Below are 22,084 nucleotides of genomic sequence, written 5' to 3'. Positions count from 1 at the left end.
TCATCCTGGTAGGCAGTCTTAACAATATAAAAAGCTGTGCAATGATTGCAGCAGAGTTGACTGCTATCGCAGGTGGCATGGCCCCTGATGGGGTAGGATAAACCTGTGACAGGAATGGAATAGGAAGTGGTGGGTTGGGTGGATTGGGTAGGTTTTGCACCTGGGTCTTCTGCAGGGGTATGATCCTTGTGGCAAGAGGTTGGTATTTGGAGTGGCATAGGCATGTTATGGATGTTGGATGGGCTGGGAAGTATCTGGGGTAGGATGTCCCACATTTCAGGGCACGATGATAGGTAATCAAAGCCATGGCGAAGGATGCAATTCAGTTGTTCCAGTCCAGGGTGATACTGGGTGACAAAGGGAACACTGTTATGTGGCTGGTTTATGGGGGTGATGGGAGGATTGGAGTTGTGAGGGGAAATGGCACAGGAGATCTGTTAGCGTACTAAGTCTGGGGGATAGTGCCTATCTGTGAAGGCCTTGGTGAGACCCTGACCATACTGAGCAAAGGAGTTTTGGACATTGCAGATACGCCATTCCCGGGTAACCAGTCACTGTCATTCATAACAACAGTGGTGGAACCTTTGTCTGCCGATAGGGTGATTAGGTCAGGATTTGTTTTGAGGTTGTGTGTGGCTGTTCCTTCTTCTACTGAAAAGTTAGTGTTCTGGGGAAGGATGGTGAGGCTAAGTTGGAGGTAATGAATTCCTGGAAGGTGACCAGCAGGTGGTTAGGTGGGAGTGCGGGGAGGAGGAGCACAGTTGGATGGTGGTATGAACTGGGGGAGGCAGGGTTCAGTGGTTTTGGTTGGAGGGATTGGCGGCAAAAAGTGCTTCCATTGCAGGTATAGGGAGAAGGAGAGTAGATCTTTGACAAATCCAGCATGTTTAAATTGTGGTGTAGGGCTAAAGGTGAGGCCTTTGGATAGGACTGAAACCTCTGTGGAGCTGATGGTTTTGGTGGAAGTGCTAACAACAGTGTTACCGGAATGTTTTGGCTCTGGATTTGGTGGAGGGTTGGTAGGGAGTTTTGGGGGATGTGGCAAGTTGAAAAGGTCGGCTAGGCAGGGTTTAGCTGCTATGAGGGATGGATGAGGAGGAACACTGTGGATACAATAGGGCTTTGAATAGTGGTGCCCAAGGCAGCAGTAGGATTTCAGCAGGTTGGATAATTTGTGGAGGCGGTGTCTGGATTGCTCCTCCAGGTGCTGGAGAGCAAGGGATTCAATTTCAGAGATGTGATGGAGTAGGGATTACAGAGTAGTAGTATACTGCAGAGATGTTTCTTGGTTTCCTGTGCCATGGAGATGTGTTTTTGCAGTACTAGCTTTGTGAGGGCCAGAAATTGGCGGAATCAGAAAAGTTGTAGGTCATTGGGAAAGGAAGGGTGGTATCCAGAGCAAGGAATCATTACAGTTAAACTGTTTGGGTGGGGGGATTCCATGGTTTAGGCAGCATTTGAGAAACAGGATGTGGGACTGGGTTTAGCCAGGGAAAGTAATACTTTACTGAACTTGTGCAAAAAGATGGGGCAAGGGTCCATTGTGGCAGGAATGGTACAAAGGAAATGGGAATGACTCAGAAATGGGAAAAATAGATGTAGATGGTTGTGAGAGGAATTGGAAAACGAAAAGACATGTAAAGACATTTAAAAAATACATATAGACATGCAGAAACATGCACAGATATGGAAAAATATTTACAGATACATAAAATTGTACTCAAATATTTAAAGATGCACAAAAATACTTGAAACCAAGCAAAACTACACACACATGTTAAAAATGTACAGAAACATGGGTGAAAAGAAACAATTATATTTGGTATGTGTATGTTGCGATAAGCAAAGAGGGGGGTTGGGTTAGGTTGTGGATCAAAAGTTCATGTAGCATGGGTAGGTGTGGAAAACAAAATTTTAAAGTCCGTCAGGCAGAGCGATGATGTGGGATCAATAGAAATAAATGTAATTAACTGTCAAAGCAGAGAATCTGGGGCATTAGATGCTGTATCAACAATCCACATGGTCTCAAAGTCTGAGGGGTGCGCGGACGGTCATTGATACAGTGTGGCTCGGAAGCAGATGCAAGTTGGAAGGCAGTGAATAAGCACAGGAAAGAAGAGAAAGAATGGACATTGGGAAGAGTAGTGCTGTAGAGAAGAATAACACAGGAAAACATTACAGGGTTGCAGGAGGGAAGAAAGCAGTTCAGCAAAAATTAAACACTGGAAACTCCAGGCAGGAACATCAAAATATAGGAAAAGATAGATTGCTATATACCATAAAGACGTTATTATGTCAAGTTGGAGACAGCCATGATTAAAAGACACTCGCTTATAGCTTTTGCCACAGCCCTTGATAGTAAAGAGGACACACACACAGACACACACGCACACACACACACACACACACACACACACACACACACACACACACACACACACACACAAAAAAAAAGCACAAGCACACCTCATGGACACACACAAAACTGCCAGCTCCAGCATCTCAGGCCGGTATGTAACATCTCATGAGATGCAAGCAGCGATCTGGAGGGGTGGAGAAGGGGAAGGAATAATAGCATACTGGTGGGGAGAGAGACAAACACTGTCTGGTTGAGTGTGTAGAGACTAGACTGCCGACAGGCACAGCGTCAGGAGGTTGTGGGGCAGGAAGGTGGGAAAAAGGAACGAAAAAGGACAGGAGTGGGGAAAGATGGGCAAATGTGTTGGCAGAGGGCTGCAAATAAACAGGGTGAGAGACGAGAATGGGGAGGAGATGATAGGACAGAGGTGGTGGAAATTGTTGGGTGGAGGGTGTGGGAACAGTATGTTAACCGTAGGTTGAGGCCAGGGTAACTGTGGGAGTGGAGAATGTGTTGTAAGGATAATGCCCATCTGCACTGTTCAGAAAAGCTGGTGGTGGAGAGAAGGATCCAGATGGCTTGGGTAGTGAAGCAGCCATTGAAATCAAGAGTGTTATGTTCAGCTGCATGTTGTGCCACAAGGCAGTCTACTTTGCTGTTGGCCGCACTTTGGCAGTGGCCGTTCATACTGGTGGATAGCTGGTTGGTAGTCATACCAACTCTGATAGGGATTTCACCAGATCTCTGTTCAGTTTTAATGATTTCAACTGTTTCTCAATGCCAGTAAAACTATAACATTTATTTCATTCATCTTTTCAGTGGTGCGAGGATTAAATTGGGGCAGCTCACCTGGGTTTCCCTTTGTAAAGGAATATTTGGAAATGGAGTTAAGGATTTCTATGTTTGCTTTCCTACCCTCAATTTGAGTTCTTTCTCATTTGCCAGTGACTGGACACCAACCGTGATGTCACTAACAGCCTTTTCATATGACCAGAATTTCTTTGGCTTTCATGAAAGATCATTTGTCAGTATTCTACTATGGTACTCATTGAAGGCCTCAAACATTGATACCTTAACATCCAAATGCAGTTCATTCCGCATCTCTCTATCTATAGTCCTATGCTTTTTTGTATACCTGTTATGCAGTAGTCTCTCTTTAGAAGTTTCTTTACAGTGACTGTATTCCATGGAGGATTCCTCCCATTATGAACTGTTCTACTGGGTATGTATCTATTCAGTGCATGCTCAACTATTCCTCTAAATGTAATCTATAGTTCCTTTAATGCTCCTGCAATGCTGTGAAGGTTTCAGGTTCTTCATTGAGATATGATTCCAACTCTACTTTTTTTAATCTAGTTTGTTGAACCTTATATATCCTTCTACTTGTTTTAGCTGCCCTTTGCATTTTGATAATCATCATAGCCACAACTGTCTCACGGTCACTGATTTCAGTTTCAATGTGGACATTCTCAAAGAGGTCAGGTCTGTTTGTTGCTGTTAGAGCTAATGCATTTTTGTCATTAATGGGGTTCCAAACTAACTTTTTTAAGTAGTCTCCACTATTGATTGCAGTATGACTGGGGAACAGGATTTTCTCTGAAGTTTTCGGTTGTATCAGGAGGTAAGTCTAGTGCTTGATAGAAGGTTCCAATCACAACTTTATGTCCACCACTGATAATGTTACGACATGCACCAAAATCTACAGTTGGTTGCGTCCTGTTCCCTTCATGGCTGCCACAATAGCCTCTTCAACTTGTTGAATGAGGCCCCCAGAAATACACACTAAATGTACCTGATATTCCTTCCTCTGGCCTGCTGCCATTTCTGTAAGGGATTCCACTACTCGTCATACATTTGAACTGCTGATGAGTAATAGACGCCTGCCCTTTTGCATTTGCCTTCTCTTGACAGAGGACAAAGAGGGTTTGCAAACAGGTAAAGAAAGTCCCACTGGCTCATTTTCAGTGGAAGTCAGAACCTAACACCTGTTGCTTAGGGGAACATCTCAAATCCATCACAGTTTCTGTCTATCCTGTGCAGGATGCCCATACTTACCACTGACAGGCCACTTGTTGTCAAGTGGACAGGTAGTAGCAGATCCTGTACTTCCTGTGGAGGAGACAGGATTCACGGGAGAGGTTAGTACTTGAGCTACCTTTGGTAACTGTGGTACACAACCCTCCAGAGCTCTCCCAAAATACAATTCAAAGCACCTGCTGGTCATTTGGCAGTAATCAGGGCAGTTTCCAGTTGCTTACAAACATCAACTACCTCATCCTGTGTTTGAGAACAGCATTCACAATGGGGTTGCATTGTGGCTGGTGTAGTGTTTTACAGGACAGTAAACAAGTAATTTTAAATTAAACCTGCTAATTATCTTTTAATCTGCTTGGCTAAGAATATTACTAATTCCCTTTAAGAACTGAAGCAATTAGTAGATGAAAGGAGATTTCTGTGAAGGCAATAGAATAACCTGCAAGAAAAATTACTGGTTTCCTAACTTTATGAGGTTGTAGTCACTAACAAATTTGAAAATAGCATTGACTTACGACTAATGTAGATAATATAGAGTCGTCTTTAAAAAGAAAGCTAGGTGTAACACAATATGTTTGTTATAAAATGTGTACTGTAATTAATCAAAAACGCCAATTTACTCTGAAATAGTTCATGCTAATGGCAAAGGTGACTTCCAAAAAAAATCTCAGAATTCTTTTTTTCATGTTGATATATACTGAAATTAGGGGCAAGTTATTTTTTGACAGTAACAGGAAAGCATAAACATTGATTTTCTATGAAACAAGTCACAAGTTACAAAAATTTTCAAAAATATACTTTTGTAAACATCTAAAAATTTTCAAAAACATGCTTTTATAAACAACCAAAAATTTTCAAAAACAAACCTGTTCCTCACATAATTGTACAATGAAATTAGAGAACAATTGCTTTTAAATGACGATAGGTTAGTTTAGGCCTACAATTGATGATAATAGTATGAATTTGTAGTGGCACTCACAAATGTTTTAAATTTAACAGTATATCACAATACAAATGAGAAGTGACACAACCAGTAAAAGATGATGTATAACCGATGCACACAGTAAAATATTGGAATTTCGAATTGGCACAGGAATATGGCGCGTGCAGTCTCACGCCCAAGATAATTTGGAAGTCAACTTTTACACATAAATGTATGTGTAAATTGTATGGATTTTTTACTTAGCTGATTCTGTGGCAATATCTACACTGTCATGCAAAGATGAACACTGCACCGTTGGTTTATATCAGTCAGAATTATGAAAATTTTGCAACAGCAACAAAGCACATCTTCTGCTTGGAGCGGCTAACTGTGTTATATTAGGCACTCTGAAGAGAGAACTGGCCATTGTATATGTCTGCCATCAGCTTTATCTGCAATCTACAGATCAGCAAGGTTGTGGGAGACCTATCCTACACGACTATATGCACTGGAGCTCTGGTACCGCGCGCCGCGGAATTTGAATCACCGCCAGATGTCATGACGTCGAAGACCCACAGAGGTCTCTGTACCATCGTGCCGTAAGCTGTGGTGATATGTGCCTCCTGGCCCGCATTTAGAGTGAGGGCGCCACAGTGGAACACGTGGTTGCAGTGGCCAATAGTGGCGTCCCCAATCGAGTACTTAAGCGCCTGCCTGTCGCTCAGCCTGCCAGTCTAACCCCATGTGCGTCTCAGGACATATCGCCTTGCATTAGACAGCTTATTGACTTTCGTGTTTTCTTTACGAGTGGACTTGGTTGTCTTGTTTGGTTTATGACTCTGTTGTCTGTTCTTGTTGTGTCGTAAGGTCCTTCGTTGGTTGTGTCTGTCCTCTCCCATTGTGTTGTTCGCGGGCCGCTCCGCGGGTCCCGCCGCATTTCCGTCACTACAACCCTGTGACCGTTCTGGTCGCCATTACTACAGGAGCTGCTGTACTCTTTCTGCAGCCTCCCTCCACTGGTGGTTGGTACCATGGTGCAGCAGCCATTTAGAACCATGGAAAGTCTTGCAGCATCTTAAGCAACATCCTTCACAGGCTGCTACCATTGCTTTTAAATCACTCTGTGCAAAGGATCTTTATTGAATTAAACACATTAAGAATATTTGCAGAGGTGTTGCGTCTCCTCTTTGGGAACATTTGCCTCTTTATCTTAGGTGTAGGCCGAGCGCTGTACTCTGCTGGGTCACCAAAGATAACAACTATTCCATATTCCTCCTTCATGATGGTCTTTCTACCAATGCATCAATCTTTCTGAACACTTTGTGACCCACATCATGATAGTGTTGATGTCCTCTTCTCACCTGGCTAACTTTTGAGTGCATCCTTTACCTCCTGTAACCCTTAATTGTGTGAGGGTTGACTGAAAAGTAATGCCTCCACCTTCATAACTCTTCAACAGTTGGCAGCATTGGTATGTGGCAGGTACTGGCTTGTTCCATAGTCTCTTCTCTACAGCTCCAGTTGGCGGGAAGCCTTAGCATTGAACGGTTGTGTTGTTACAGTTTGTAAAATATGGAATCCTGCACAGACGGTAGGTCAGTGCGGTTTAAGCAACGTGCGGTTGTTGAATTCTTGAATGCAGAAGGTTTCACCCCAAAGGAGATTAATCGGAGAATGAAAGCAGTTTATGGTGACTGTGTTGATGTGAGTACTGTGCATCGTTGAGCGAGTAAGTTTAAAGATGTTGAGGTGGGAACATCTGACCTGCGTAACAAACAAAGAGTTGGACATCCTGTGGCAGCACCCACTGATTTTCACAAGCAAAATGTTGACAGATTGATTCAGGACGATCGTTGTATCACTCGGAGAGTGGAGTTCTGAATCAGTCTGTCAACGATGCACAGTACACAATCGCCATAAACTGCTTTCATTCTCTGATGAATCTCCTTTGGGGTGACACCTTCTGCTGTCAAGAATTCAATGACTGCACGTTGCTTAGATCGAATTGACCGACCGTCTGTGCAGGGTTCCATACTTTACACTATAACAATACAACCGTTCATTGCTAAGGCTTCCCGCCAACTGGAGCTGTAGAGAAGAGGCTACAGAACAAGCCAGTACCTGCCACATACCAATGCTGCCAACTGTTTAAGAGTTACGAAGGTGGAGGCAGTATTTTTCAGTCAACCCTTGTGTAATGAGCCTTTCACTGATAGCGAATTGCTTTAGGATCTTAATTCATTGCTTGATACAGCCCAAGATCCTGATTCGATTCATAATATGATGATCCAACGTATGAATGTGACTCACAGACTTCATTTACCCAGGGTCTTCAACCACGTTTGGCTAGAACATGTTCTCCATTCGTAGTGCAGAGACAACGTCATCATCCCTGCCTTTAAACCGGGTAAAAACCCAGTATCTGTTGACAGGTGCTGATCAATTAGCTCCACCATCATGTTCTGCAAACAATGCTAGCCTGGTGGTTATGCTGGGTTATCAAATCGTGGGGCCCTTGGTTTCCATATCATGTGGTGCTGGGAGGCACAGTCCACAACTGGCCATCTGGTTAGGTATGACAAGGTTTCCTAAAAACTAGTATTTCATTGCAGTCTGTTTTGACCTTCATAGGGCACACAGCACTGCTTGGTGACATCACGTATATTAAAACCCAGGAACCTTGTCTTTTGAGGTTCTCGACCAAGTTTGATTAATCAGTTTGTATCCCACTTTTTTTTTAAGTTGGTATATAGCTCAGCTCCCCACTGTCCCAAGAGAATGGCATCCCTCAGTACTCCGTTCTGAGTGTTATGCTCTCTCTTGTTGCCATCAATGGCCTGTGACCTGTGGTTACTCGACTGCCATATGTCGATGACTTTTGCATTTAGCATAGTTCCTAAGCTGTAGACTTGGCTGTACGCTAGCTCCAATGAGCCCTCTGAAGGGGCCCCTCTTAAACCTTTCCTGTGCCTTCCAATTTTGTCCCACAAAAATGTGGGTCATGCATGTTTGTCGTTGTACCACAATCCATACAGACCAAGAACCTAACATGGGTATCCAGTGCTTGGACTTTTTGTGGAGACGTACATTTTGGGGTGCTTCTTTGATGTGAAGCTGATGTACTCTCTGAGGTGACAAAAGTCATGCAATATCATGTCGGTCCTTCTTTTGCCTGGCATAGTTTAGCAGTTTGACATAGCATGAGCTCAACAAATCATTGGAAGTCCCAAACAGAAATATCGACTGTACTGCCTCTACAGCCGACCATAATTGTGTAATTGTTGCCGGTGCAGGATTTTGTGCACAAAGTGACCTCTTGATTATGTTCCATAAATGTTCGATGAGATTCATGTCGGGCAATTTAGGTGGCCAAATCATTCACATGAACTGTCCAGAATGTTCTTCAAATCAGGCAAGGTGGTGAACACCATTATAAGGTGCCGGCAGGTCATACAACAAAAGCACTCAACAGCAGCATTCCACTAACGCAGTTATGGTTGGGCACAGAAAAACCATTCTACGGCCGAAAGCCACTTCAGGTAACCAAACCTTTGTTTTCCTGTCATTCAAACACAAAGCCACCAAATTACAAATTAATACAGCAATATCTTTCTGCACACTGAAAGTGTGTGCTTTCAAAACCATTCAAGTAATACAGGATCAGACAACTAATAATACAGTTGATAGTGTCTCTGAAAGTTCGCTCAGGTTCTGTATTGTTGCAGCTGAAGTCATTGACCAATACGACAGTGAGTTTCATGCTAGGAAAACTTGACCTTACGTGGTGCACCCAGAGGCAACCAGCAATCTTTTGCAACAGTGATGAACCAGCCACTTAAAATAATAAAAGGCCGTAGGCTTACATATTCTGTCCTTTTGCTGACTGACTGTCTTCACTCACTTTCACTTGACTACCAGGCCGTATAGTGTCCTCCTCTTTCAAGGAAACCAGTGCCTTTCTTGCCGCAGTTGAATGATACTGAACTCAGAAATACCATTGACAGTATAGAGTATTAAACCAACGGCAATAACTCGTGGATGGCGCCATAGTTTCACGCATACTACAAACTATTGTCTCCCAACTAGCAGCAATGCATTTATGTGGAAACACTCATGCAGGAGCAGAATTCAGTTTCCCATCTTTGTTGTCAGTTGCTTGGGAGCACACACTACCAACGTACGAAACTATGCAAAGTCTAAATGAACGCCATCAAACATTTTGAGCCAACAAATTAAGCACATCCACCTCTAGAGAAGGTACACTTGTGGTATATCATATCACTCTGCTGTATCCAACGACGCACCAAAAGGCTGCCCCAATGACCTCTACGTAAAATAACCTCACATCCTACATGCACCAGGCAACACAAAGCTTCACCCAAATACCAGTGTCCAGTGCTTCCAGTAAGATCTGTACTATCCAGCACCACAGACCAAAAATAACAAAACCATGTTGGCTGATCCCAACTCTTAATAACGAACTATCAGCAACTACATAACATTGGTGAATACACTTGTAATAATGGAACACCCACAATAGAGCACACAATTCCACAGTGAACTATCAAAACAACATCAGCTGATTACAACTTGTAGTTACAGAACGCTCACAATACAGCATACACAATTCCACAACTAAGTTACCAAAAATACCCAACATTGGTGAACAGTAAGTCACAGTGACAGGTCTCCAAGTGACTCAGAAATCATAACCCACAATGCACATACTACTGCTGTATGTCAACACAGGCCCTGTGCCTGTCCACCAGCCAGAACTGCCCTCTCCTGCAGACACCCAAGCATCCATTAGCCTCCTCAGTATGCTGGCTGTTGCTCACCATCATTGGTACAGAGTGGCGCCCCGATGATGATTGATAGATTAGCCAAGAGTGAAGTAGTTCCCATCCAATAGACAAAAAGTATCATTGTGCAAAATAAAAAAAATAAAAAGCCATGCTATATAGGCAGCTTCAGACTGATCAGTGTAATGGCAAATCTGTACAAATTTTTTGCATGTTGGGCCAATCACAGACTTTGTTGGACAGATAAGAAATTTGCTTTCAGCATTTCAGTACAGATTTCAAAGGTCCACATCCACAACTACCAACTTTTTACAAGTGGAGTCTTCTGTTTGGGAAGCCTTTGTGCCTCAACTATGCCTGGCAGCAATCTTACATAAGCATTATGTCACAAATTTCTGACATCTACTCGTAGCCATGGTACATTGGTGGGGCTTCCGCGGCAACCTACCAACTTTTATTAATAATTTATTATCCCATTATTGTTTCCAAGTTGGTATGACAATTATTAATCAACATATACAGTAAAATTGTGTTCTATAGAGTTCAGCCTTGAGCACTACCCTTTTTGGAGTTGCTATAAACAAAACTGCTGCCATTGCAACACCAAATGTGTTGTAGGCCTTGTATGTTGACAAATTCCATTTGTACTGTAGTTCTACATCATTGCCTTCAGCAGAAGACGAGTTATGGACCCAAGTCGTGGGTAGAATTTTTTTACCTACAAAATACTAGAATTTGATTCACTCACGCACGCGCCCTGAATTATATTTGGGTGGCCAGTGGCTGGAAGTGGTAAAATGCCTTCATAACGTGCCTTCACTTTTTAGGACTGCTTTTTGACCAAAAACTGACATGGTTGTTACACATAAAGCAGGTTAGTACAACCTAAACTCCTTACATGCCCTCCAAAACACTTCTTGTGGAGCAGATTGACAAGGTCTAGAAATTATAACTGTCATTTATTTTAACCCAACTTGAGTACGGGTGTGTTACTTGCTGGTCAGTAGGCCTACTAGACCCCAAGACCCCAGTGAAGTCCACTTAGCGACTGTAGGTTTCTGCATGAGCTCTGTTGATAGTCTTGTTGAAGCAGGATTCCACTTTTAAAGACACACCACCACCAATTTGTAATTAATTACATGGTTAAGATTTAGTATAGTCCAGAACATCCCTCTTACAAGACACTTTTGCAGAACCCTAACATCCATATTCTTAGGAATTGTTTGGAAATGAAGAGGACAGCAGCAGTTAAGACGAAAAGGCATGCATCAGGAGCCTTTTTTCTCTGTGACAATCTCCCTGTTTCCCCCCACAGACAGTACACCCACCCGTCACCCAGCCCCCTACTGTACCAGCCCCTACCAAGAAGTGGCAAACATCATTCTGCCTCTCTCAGAGAGAAGAACCTGTAGTCTTGTGTTGCATCCATATTGGTCATACTTAGTCACACATACTACCACAAGAGAACTTTTCCTCAGTGCAACAGCTGAGTGACCCTGACAGTCTGCCTCATCCTTGAAGCAAATCCAGACACTCTTGACCTACAGTGTATATTGCATCTTGACAAATCATTGCCACAGATCATAGCTGATGATACAGTGAAAACAATTCAGATTTTAAACTTCCTATTGGAAAGTGAATATGACCAGATGATTTAAAACACTTCATTTTAGTATTTGAATCATGGGGTGGAGTTGGGTAGGAGACACCTCCTGACACTTGTTTTGCCCAAAGGGTAAGATGATTGGGGTGGGGGACAGAGTTCCAAACCAATTCACCCCATTCCAGAGAAAAACTCCAAATATTCTCTCTCTCTCTCTCTCTCTACTTGAACTCTTATCTATGTAATTTGTCTTATCATCCGTAATACATAGAATGACTTTTCTTTAGTGTCAGTTCAGAGCTCTTATATATAAAGAAGTAGTATTTTTATATTTTAAATAAATTCATTCCTGTAATTTGTTTCTAGCTTGGCGATACCATGGGTCAAGCAACAGCTCAGATGAATGTGTCAGATCTGCGCAAGGTCCTAGGTCTGCCAGTCACTGACTTGTCTCCAGAGAGTCAGCAGCTCCTGACATCACTGTCTGACCAGGGATCACCAGCTTGTTTACGCAGATATAGGGTGAGGAGACACAGCATGGAACAACTGGATCTTATAAAGGTGCAGTAAGCAATTGGTGATGGAGATTGAACTGGATACATTGATGCCTCTTCAGGGTATTGCTGCCATTACTAACTGCTTGCTGGGTGTTTAAAACACTGGATGGGTATGCTTTGCATTTGGGAGCACTAACATTGACTTCCGTCTGTCACGAAACCCAGCTAACAAATAGGTTGTCATTATTCCAGGCAGATAACGCCTAATCATATGTGACTAAAAGATTTATAGCAAATAGGGCTACTGCAACTTTCCTTGCATTTTATCCATGGGAAATATCTTATTCAGTGAATTGTCTACAATAATTTTTCACAGAAAAGATATCCTTCGTGTCCAATAGAAAACTGTCTTTGTATGTGAAGAGAATGTTCCATATTAGGCAAGGCACACCTTTTGTGGTCTGTGACAGATACAAGTGACTGCAGGTAAACACATTATATCATAAATTGTTTCAGTTTCTGGGTATTTGGTGCAATGAGAAGTTCTCACTTTGCCTTTTGGCTCTGCTACAGTTATTTGCATTACTGAACTCAATCTGTTTTGTATTGTAATAGTTTGAAGTGCATCTGCCAATGAGGAAAGGTCCGATACACATATATAATACACAATTCTTGTGTAGTATTACACGAACCAGTCATGTTAATGTGACCACTGCCAATATCTTGACATCAATGTGCAATAACCACTTACAGACAGCAGTTGGAAGCACTAACATTGGGGGATATTTAAAGCATGTTGGGGGACAGAGAAAACAGTGTAGTCATTGTTGTAATGCGGAAAGGGAGCAGTTATTCTGACACTGAAAAGGGCTTGATCATTGTCTTTCGTCCCAAGGATAGAAGCATTTCTGAAATGGCTAAGTTTGTAAACTGTTAGTGTGACCATGGCTAAAGTATACCATGAATGGAAAAATGGTGCTATCCAGAACTGGTACTGAGGCAACTGTCGTGAACTGTGGGCCATAGGTGATCAGTGAATGATGGCTGCAAAGGTGTGTACAGGCAAAGATAGACATGCAAATTTTGAGTGACTGACCACCCGGACGAACCAAGGGCCTACTAACAGTGTCTCCTCACTGACTGTTTAGCAAACGATGCAGTGCATGCGCCTCTGCAGCAGGTGCCTGGTTCACACAGCCATGCTGACTGCTGTTCATCAGTGACAAAGGCTGGAATTTGCATGCCAGTACCACAACTAGATGTTCACTAAGTGGCAGTAGGAGGCCTTTGCAGATGAATCATTTTTTATGTTCCATCAGACGGATGTCCATTCTGCGTGTATGGTGTGAAATATCTGAAAGCAAACAACTTGCATGCATTATGGTCTGAGAAATGTTTTATTGGCATTCCCTGGCTAATCTCGTCATTCTGGAAGGCACAATGGATCTATCCTTGGGGACCACGCCCACCTCTACATGCAGTTTGTTTTTCCGTGGCACGATGGCATCTACCAACAGAGCACTGCAACATGTCGCAGAGCTCAGAGGATACGTGTGTGATTTGGAGAGAATTAGTATGAGTTTACTGTACTGCCTTGGCCATCAAACACCCCAGATTTCAACACAGTCATGAATTTGTGAGACATCTTGATTGGGCTGTTCTTACCATGGATCCTCAACAGAGAAAACTGGTGCACCTGGGCATGGCACTGGAATTGACATGGCTTGACATCCCTGTCAGTACTTTCCAGAACATCATTGACATCTTTCCTGCATGTCTCGCACTGTGAAAGGTGGTTATTTCAGCTTTTGACAGGTGGTCACATTAATGTAACTGGGTAGTGTATATTACTTGTATTACAGCTAATTCTGTATGTATTTAGTTTGGAGTGCCCATCAGATACATGCTGAGTGTAATGTATTTGATTGGGGTACAGTCAACCTAGTCACTACATACAGTTAAAATTACCAATTTCATGTCTTGACTGTCTCTTGATCTCCAGTTTTGTTGTGTGGACTTTATTCGCATTGTTTATCAGTACCCTTTCAACACAGGAACTTTTGGATCTAGAAGTTCACAATGCATGTTTAACTGTGGCATGGTAGTGTACTTGACTCTATCTTATGGCAGATATGAACCACAGGCTGTTTCAGAAGGAATAGTAAATATTTTGATTGAAACCTTCCATATTAAATGTGTGCAGTTCTTATTGGTTACAGAGATAGAACTTTTAGAATGGAACCCAAACAAATAATGACAGAAGATGTTACACAAAGACAAATGATTAAGTTCGAAACTTATTTTCTAAAATTCCATCTCCAATTTCAGTGAACTTTCTAATTCCCTTAACACCACCATGTGTAGCTCTTTTGAGGTCATCTTGGCCTTCTTTTATGAGGACAGCAGTATTCATATTCTGAATGATCGCACTTGTAATAACAGGGTTTATGCGTCGCGGGACAACTGGGAGATCCAGGAAAAACCTGGAAATTTTTTAGAATCCTGAAAATTTTTCATTGTTTTGGTTTTCAGTTAAATTTTTGTAACTTTTCTTAAATCAAAATGATTAAGGCCCGGGGCCTTGGTGATCTAAGAATGTTACTATTTCTGGCAGTCAGTTTTGTAGGGAATGTTAGGTTTAGGTGATGTCACCTGATAGCTTGGATGTGTAGGGGGGTCCCCATCAATGTGGCAGGACATATGCATCCTTATTGCCGAAATAGCATTTTCCAATAATGCTGGAAGCTCGTCCTTAAGAACATCTGGGTAATGGGTCCTCATAAAACAGTTCAGTAACACAACAGACACAGTCATCCGATTGTCTACCATGACATACCATAGACTTACAAAGAAGTGTTCTTGAAAATATCTTTCGGTAAAGGCATGTGGGTTTTAGTCTGATCACTGATGAAAGTTTGATACTGTCGTGAGTGAAAGGGCCTTAATAATTAAATAATATTAATGGGGTTACTCAGTGATTTGCAATTATCCAACAGCAAAACTCCAGTTGTCTACCTTTATCTCCTTCTCGAAGGTGTTGAATCCATTGTAAATGATAAGGATAGATTCCATGCATATATAATGTCCACCATATTCTTGTATGTGGAATATCGATATGTGTAGAAATTCTGTGTGATGTTGTTAAAATACCACGTTCTATCAACTTAATAATGCTGTTCATTTGCATATTCAAAGGAAATCTGACTGCTTAGCATTACAACAGTCTTGTGCAGTTTAGTGAAAATGTGAATAAATACTCTTGACGCTAGTACTCTGTGGTTGGAAATCATCTGCCACATTCACGCAAGCAGCAGCAATGTTTCAATTCCAAGACACAAACACAAATACCATTTCAGCATACTTAGCATTTGCAGCATACACAATATGCTTAAATGATACTGTGGGATTGGCTAACGAATCACAGTCACAGTTGAAAAATTCAGTTATGTAAAATCAAGCACAAATTCACATCTTGAAGTTCAAAACAAAAATTACATTTGATAAATAAACCCATAGAAAATAGAGTACTGACACACAAAATGAAAAGCTAGCTCTGTAATCGGCTGTATCTCTGTAACCAAAATAGCTGGACACATGCTGTACAGAATGTTACATTGGATCAATCTGTTCTGCCACCTCCTAAAATATTTACTTTCCTTCCTGAACCATACTGTATTTCCTGATGACCTTTTATAAAAATTTCATAGTGTCTACCAGCTTTCACCTGATGTAATGAGTTTTTCTGTCAGCTGCATGATATCTATCATGTGCAGCTTCAGTCAAAATTCCACCACAAATTTCAAACAACATTCCGACTGTTGATGTTGTTATCTTTCAAAAAGTGGCTGTGTTCTATGATGGGGCATTTTACTTTCACAGTGTTTTTAAGTAAAATCAAAAGAAACGGGTAATAGTGGTTTTCTAAATGCGTGTTCACACTTGTAATAACAGGGTTCATGCAACCCAGGACAACTGGGAGATCCAGGAAAAACCTGGCAATTTTTTAGAATTCTGGGAATTTTTCATTGTTTTGGTTTTCAGTTAAATTTTTGTAACTTTGACTCCTAAGAACCAATAGTCTAACAAAAGATATTGCTGTATCTCACTACTACAGCAATAAAACACGAAAGAGAGAAAAACAAGTGAAAATAAAACTTATGTTGCAAAGGAAATGTGCCATATACAACAATGACACGATTAGAAGCGTCTGCCAACAGCAAAATGTGTCAAAGGGTTTGGGAAGACCATGCATTGCTTCATAACAACAAATTGCCTCCGATGAGCATGACTTCACAACTGTTTACATTAGATTCGTTAGATCAGTTGTGAGCAATTTCTTGTGCATGCACAGTTGAGTTGTGCATGAGTAGTACCTTCTCCCGCTTCTGGGAAGTGTGGCAGTTAGCTGTATAAGCAATAGAAGCAAGCCGTCAGACGCTACCCGTAAAAATTTTACTCGCGCACCTAAGATGCCAGATTCATGCGTGCGCAACAGGCCCGGATCTAGGGGGCAGGGGGCAAACTGGGGTATCTGCCCCAGACGGAAAATCTGGGGGGGGGGGGGGGGGGGGGGGGGGAGGGAATTCATTTTCTTGAGAAAAAAAACCTTGTTTCACAAAGCGCCTAGCATCCAGTGCACATTAGTCTATCGATTATTCATATCATTTTGAAACACATCCCTGTTGATTTTTGAACCTTTTTGAACACATTCTGAATGAGCCATAAGTTGATTTTTGAATGTGTGCATAGTGTAAGTGATGTCTCTGTCAGGGGAATCGCCGTTGCATCTGGAAATAAACTTTCCTGCAAACAAAAGAGGACGGGGCTATACGAGCTGAGCAGAATAGAACCGAACGGGTGAATGCCAATCGCTGTTTACGTGGTTGACTGGGTTTTCGAATGATCAGTTTTGTTATAATTAGTAGTGAAATCCATAGATTCAGAGTACCGGGCTGGAAATAAACAACTGACAGGAATAACAGCTAAGAAAGATTGTGTATTATCTTCTCGGTGTATCCAAGAAATGAAATTTTGACAGAAAATTTTTGGCCAGATTGCTACTCTAGTAAGGGCCAGTTTTATAGTCTCCGGCTAGCAGCCACTGAAGTTCTATTCTGGAAGTAGCACAGAAAACACGTTGTACGAACACTAATAATGCCTAATCGGACTAATCAGAGAATAAACATGGGACAACTAAACCGATGATTGTGGCAGGGTTAGTGAAGTTAACCATAGAATACATTTTGACACTGGCAGGAATAGTTCCAGAATTAGCGATGAGAAGATTGTTTGTTAGAACGAGGAAGGAGGAGAAATGGTGACATCACACAAAATATGGAAGAATGTGAATGAAATGTGAAACTATTTCCTAAGATGAAACTTTTTGCTTGTGGTAGGCCTAATAGGCATTTGATATTGGTACCTCATGAATTATATTCTGTCATGTTATAAAAATGACATTTGTGCCTAAACAACCTCGCTTATTTGTTGTTGCTCCAATTGCTGCAATATTAGGCAGGCCTATTTAATTTTATCTAGCAGACAGTGACAAAAAACAACTAATCAGATCAAGAAACCACACCAATCTTGGGTACCATTTGTATTAACAGCTTTTTCAGTATTAGACAACAACATTTCCTTTTTTCATGTAGCAAAAACGTTTGATGAACTTTGATGAGATAATAGATTCTTTCCCAGAAATGAAAGCATGCCACATAAAGCTGTAACAAGATTAGAGAGAATAAAATGCTAGGACTTAAGGATTGAAGAAATGTGCAACGGTCTTGCTTCTCTCTTGTCTTTACTGGTTTTAGATACTGACAGGTTTCAGATAGATTATATAATGGTAAGACAGAGATTTCGGAACCAGGTTTTAAATTGTAAGACATTTCCAGGGGCAGATGTGGACTCTGACCACAATCTATTGGTTATGAACTGTAGATTAAAACAGAAGAAACTGCAAAAAGGTGGCAATTTAAGGAGATGGGACCTGGATAAACTGACTAAACCAGAGGTTGTAGAGAGTTTCAGGGAGAGCAAAAGGGAACAATTGACAGGAATGGGGGAAAGAAATACAGTAGAAGAAGAATGGGTAGCTTTGAGAGATGAAATAGTGAAGGCAGCAGAGGATCAAGCAGGGCGAGGGCTGATAGAAATCCGTGGGTAACAAAAGAAATATTGAATTTAATTGATGGAAGGAGAAAATATAAAAATGCAGTAAGTGAAGCAGGCAAAAAGGAATACAAACGTCTCTAAAAATGAGATCGACAGGAAGTGCAAAATGGCTAAGCAGGGATGGCTAGAGGACAAATGTAATGATGTAGAGGCTTATCTCACTAGGGGTAAGATAGATACTGCCTACAGTAAAATTAAAGAGACCTTTGGAGAAAAGAGAACCACTTGTATGAATATCAAGAGCTCAGATGGAAACCCAGTTCTAAGCAAAGAAGGGAAAGCAGAAAGGTGGAAGGAGTATATAGAGGGTCTATACAAGGGCGATGTACTAGAGGACAATATTATGGAAATGGAAGAGGAGATAAATGAAAATGAAATGGGAGATATGATACTGCGTGAAGAGTTTGACAGAGCACTGAAAGACCTAAGTCGAAACAAGGCCCCGGTAGTAGACAACATTCCATTAGAACTACTGACAGCCTAGGGAGAGCCAGTCCTGACAAAACTCTACCATCTGGTGAGCAAGATGTATGAGACAGGCGAAATACCCTCAGACTTCAAGGAGAATATAATAATTCCAATCCCAAAGAAAGCAGGTGCTGACAGATGTGAAAATTACTGGACAATCAGTTTAAAAAGTCACGGATGCAAAATACTAACGCGAATTCTTTACAGACGAATGGAAAAACTGGTAGAAGCCGACCTTGGGGAGGTCAGTTTTGATTCCATAGAAATATTGGAACACGTGAGGCAATACTGACCTTACGACTTATCTTAGAAGAAAGATTAAGGAAAGGCAAACCTACATTCCTAGCATTTGTAGGCTTTGAGAAAGCTTTTGACATTGTTGACTGGAATACTCTCTTTCAAATTCTGAAGATGGCAGGGATAAAATACAGGGAGCTATTTACAATTTGTACAGAGAGCAGATGGCAGTTATAAGAGTCGAGGGACATGAAAGGGAAGCAGTGGTTGGGAAGGGAGTGAGACAGGATTGTAGCCTCTCCCCGATGTTATTCAATCTGTATATTGAGCAAGCAGTGAAGTAAACAAAAGAAAAGTTCGGAGTAGGTATTAAAATCCATGGAGAAGAAATAAAAACTTTGAGGTTTGCCGGTGACATTGTAATTCTGTCAGAGACAGCAAAGGACTTAGAAGAGCAGTTGAACGGAATGGATAGTGTATTGAAAGGAGGATATAAGATGAACATCAACAAAAGCAAAACAAGGATAATGGAATGTAGTCGAATTAAATCGGGTGATGCTGACAGTATTAGATTAGGAAATGAGACACTTAAAGTTGTAAAGGAGTTGCTATTTGGGGAGCTAAATAACTGATGATGGTTGAAGTAGAGAGGATATAAAATGTAGACTGGCAATGGCAAGGAAAGTATTTCTGAAGAAGAGAAATTTGTTAACATACAGTATAGATTTAAGTTTCAGGAAGTCATTTCTGATAGTATTTGTATGAAGCGTAGCCATGTATGGAAGTGAAACATGGACAATAACGAGTTTGGACAAGAAGAGAATAGAAGCTTTTGAAATGTGGTGCTACAGAAGAATGCTGAAGATTAGATGGGTAACCAATGAGAAGGTATTGAATAGGATTGGGGAGAAGAGAAGTTTGTGGCACAACTTGACTAGAAGAAGGGATTGGTTGGTAGGACATGTTCTGAGGCGTCAAGGGATCACCAATTTAGTATTAGGGGGCAGCATGGAGGGTAAAAATCGTAGAGGGAGACCAAGAGATGAATACACTAAACAGATACAGAAGGATGTAGTTTGCAGTAAGTACTGGGAGATGAAGAAGCTTGCACAGAATAGGGTAGCATGGAGAGCTGCATCAAACCAGTCTCTGGACTGAAGACCACAACAACAACACATATTTAATTTTATGGTACACAAAACAGCAAGTTATTAGCTAATAGGCAGTAAAGAGTGCACATTTTCTGAAGTTTTCTTGTTCTCCCAGTTGCAAATAATCCCAACCAGTATTAATTGCGAGTTTTTTTTTTTTTTTTAAAGTCTGGCAGGATGTCAAACCAGCTGACTGGGAGGAGGAAAGGCACCACAGGACATTTTAATTTCCACTGTCCTGAATATAGTTTGATTGCATTCATTATAAAATATTACGTGTTTGGATTCCACAGAATGAAATATATAGAAGAATGCTGTGGGAATAAGTGTGGTACTGCACTTTGGAACTCTTAAGACCCAATAGCATGTTTTACATTTCCTCGAACACGTATGTTTTATGTATTAGACTCTTCAGAAAAATGTGTGCTGCGAAATGAACAAATTTTTGAAAAGTCTATTTTTTTTTAAATTTTTGGCATCCAATCGTAAACGCTTGATGGAGGGGGGGGGGGGGTCGGGGGGAGGGGGGGAGGTGCGGAGGTGCCACTATCTACTATCGCCCCAGTTCGGAAATATCATAGATCCGGGGCTGGTGCACAGAGCAGTCTGAGTTTTGGTGGGGAGGTAGGTAGTCTCCACGTAACCAGCGTTTACGTGTAGTCATTTTGCTGTTTCCTCTTGGTTTATTGCTCTCACGTCAAATGAAAACAAAACGGATTTCAAGGGTCGGGAGCTATCAAGTGAATTAAAATACATTCACATAATTATGGAAGGCTAAAATATGTTATTAGTTTCATATTTTATTTGCACCTTCGTGACAAAGTCAAGCATTAATCGCCTTGCAGAACAATGAAGTTATTTACATCCGAATCTGGATTGGTATGGTTCACAAAATTCCGATGCTCTTGGAATATCCTCTAATATCTTGTTTTTATTTTTTTAAATGCTTTACACGTACAAACATACGGACTTTTCTGCGTCATCATAACTGTTCAAGCACGCTGACTCCCGTTATCTGGCGCGCTCTGGCAACTGCTGAAATGAACCTATATCGAAAAGGTCGCATGAAAATACTGCGAATGGTTGTTTTTAAAAGCATTACTTTCAAGTAAATTTCATTTTATGTGAGATGACCTATGTGCGAAAATATACAATGAATTTCTTAAATCACAGAGCGTTTGACTCTCATTTAAAAATCAGCTCTTTGAGGATGACCGTGTAGAAGTTTCGAGCCTAGAAGATCAGACATTTATGTCGTCATTAAAAATTTTACTGGCACATTTGTGTGATGTATCTTAAAGTGTAGCACGCACAAAAAGATCAACAATGTACATGAAAGCTTAGCTTCTCATGCAGCTTATTAATCTTCGAGACCAATATTATATATGAAAGCTTTTCTTTTCTTGTAGCAACAATGTATAAATTTTTAAACCATCAACTTTTTGTGTTTGTGTGTTCGCGCTACCTAACAGTGCTGTTGCTATTGGCTGACTACATCACGTGTCCCTATGCTCTGAATATCCGCTGTCATCAGCTTGCGAGATCACGTGACGATTAGTAGCTGGCTTACAAAAGCGCATCACAATCTTGATTTCAATGCTTCGGAAAGTAACATGTGGTGTTTGGTGGAGTTTGAGTTTATACTTTCGTAATATGAAAATATGCAGTGTACATGTTGCTGCACATCAAACATCTTTCCAAAACGTGTTTTCTTTCCCGAGTTTTGTTGTCTAAAGTTCCAGGAAATTCTACGCTGATGTATAAAATTATAATCAGGGATAAATGATAAGTTTTACAGTTCCGAGAAAAAGTATAAAGTCACTAAACACGGAAAAAG

The 22,084-nt window shown here is 41.2% G+C and overlaps 1 protein-coding gene across 2 annotated transcripts in view; it reads left to right on the top strand.

The window, feature by feature from the left end:
* Positions 1–22,084, top strand: part of LOC124713109 (G-protein-signaling modulator 2) — a 144,176-nt gene that overhangs the window by 31,122 nt on the left and 90,970 nt on the right. The window contains exon 9 of one of the 2 annotated variants that reach the window (XM_047242924.1): positions 12,087–12,242. In XM_047242924.1, the coding sequence (XP_047098880.1) occupies positions 12,087–12,242 (156 nt within the window). Of the gene's footprint in view, positions 1–12,086; positions 12,282–22,084 lie in introns of both variants that reach the window. The other variant, XM_047242923.1, reaches the window with a different exon arrangement.

The sequence above is a fragment of the Schistocerca piceifrons genome, chromosome 1, assembly GCF_021461385.2.
Source record: "Schistocerca piceifrons isolate TAMUIC-IGC-003096 chromosome 1, iqSchPice1.1, whole genome shotgun sequence".
In the NCBI taxonomy this organism is placed as follows: Eukaryota; Metazoa; Arthropoda; class Insecta; order Orthoptera; family Acrididae; genus Schistocerca; species Schistocerca piceifrons.
Note: the sequence above shows the minus strand (reverse complement) of the source record. Positions and strands in the feature narration are given on the sequence as shown.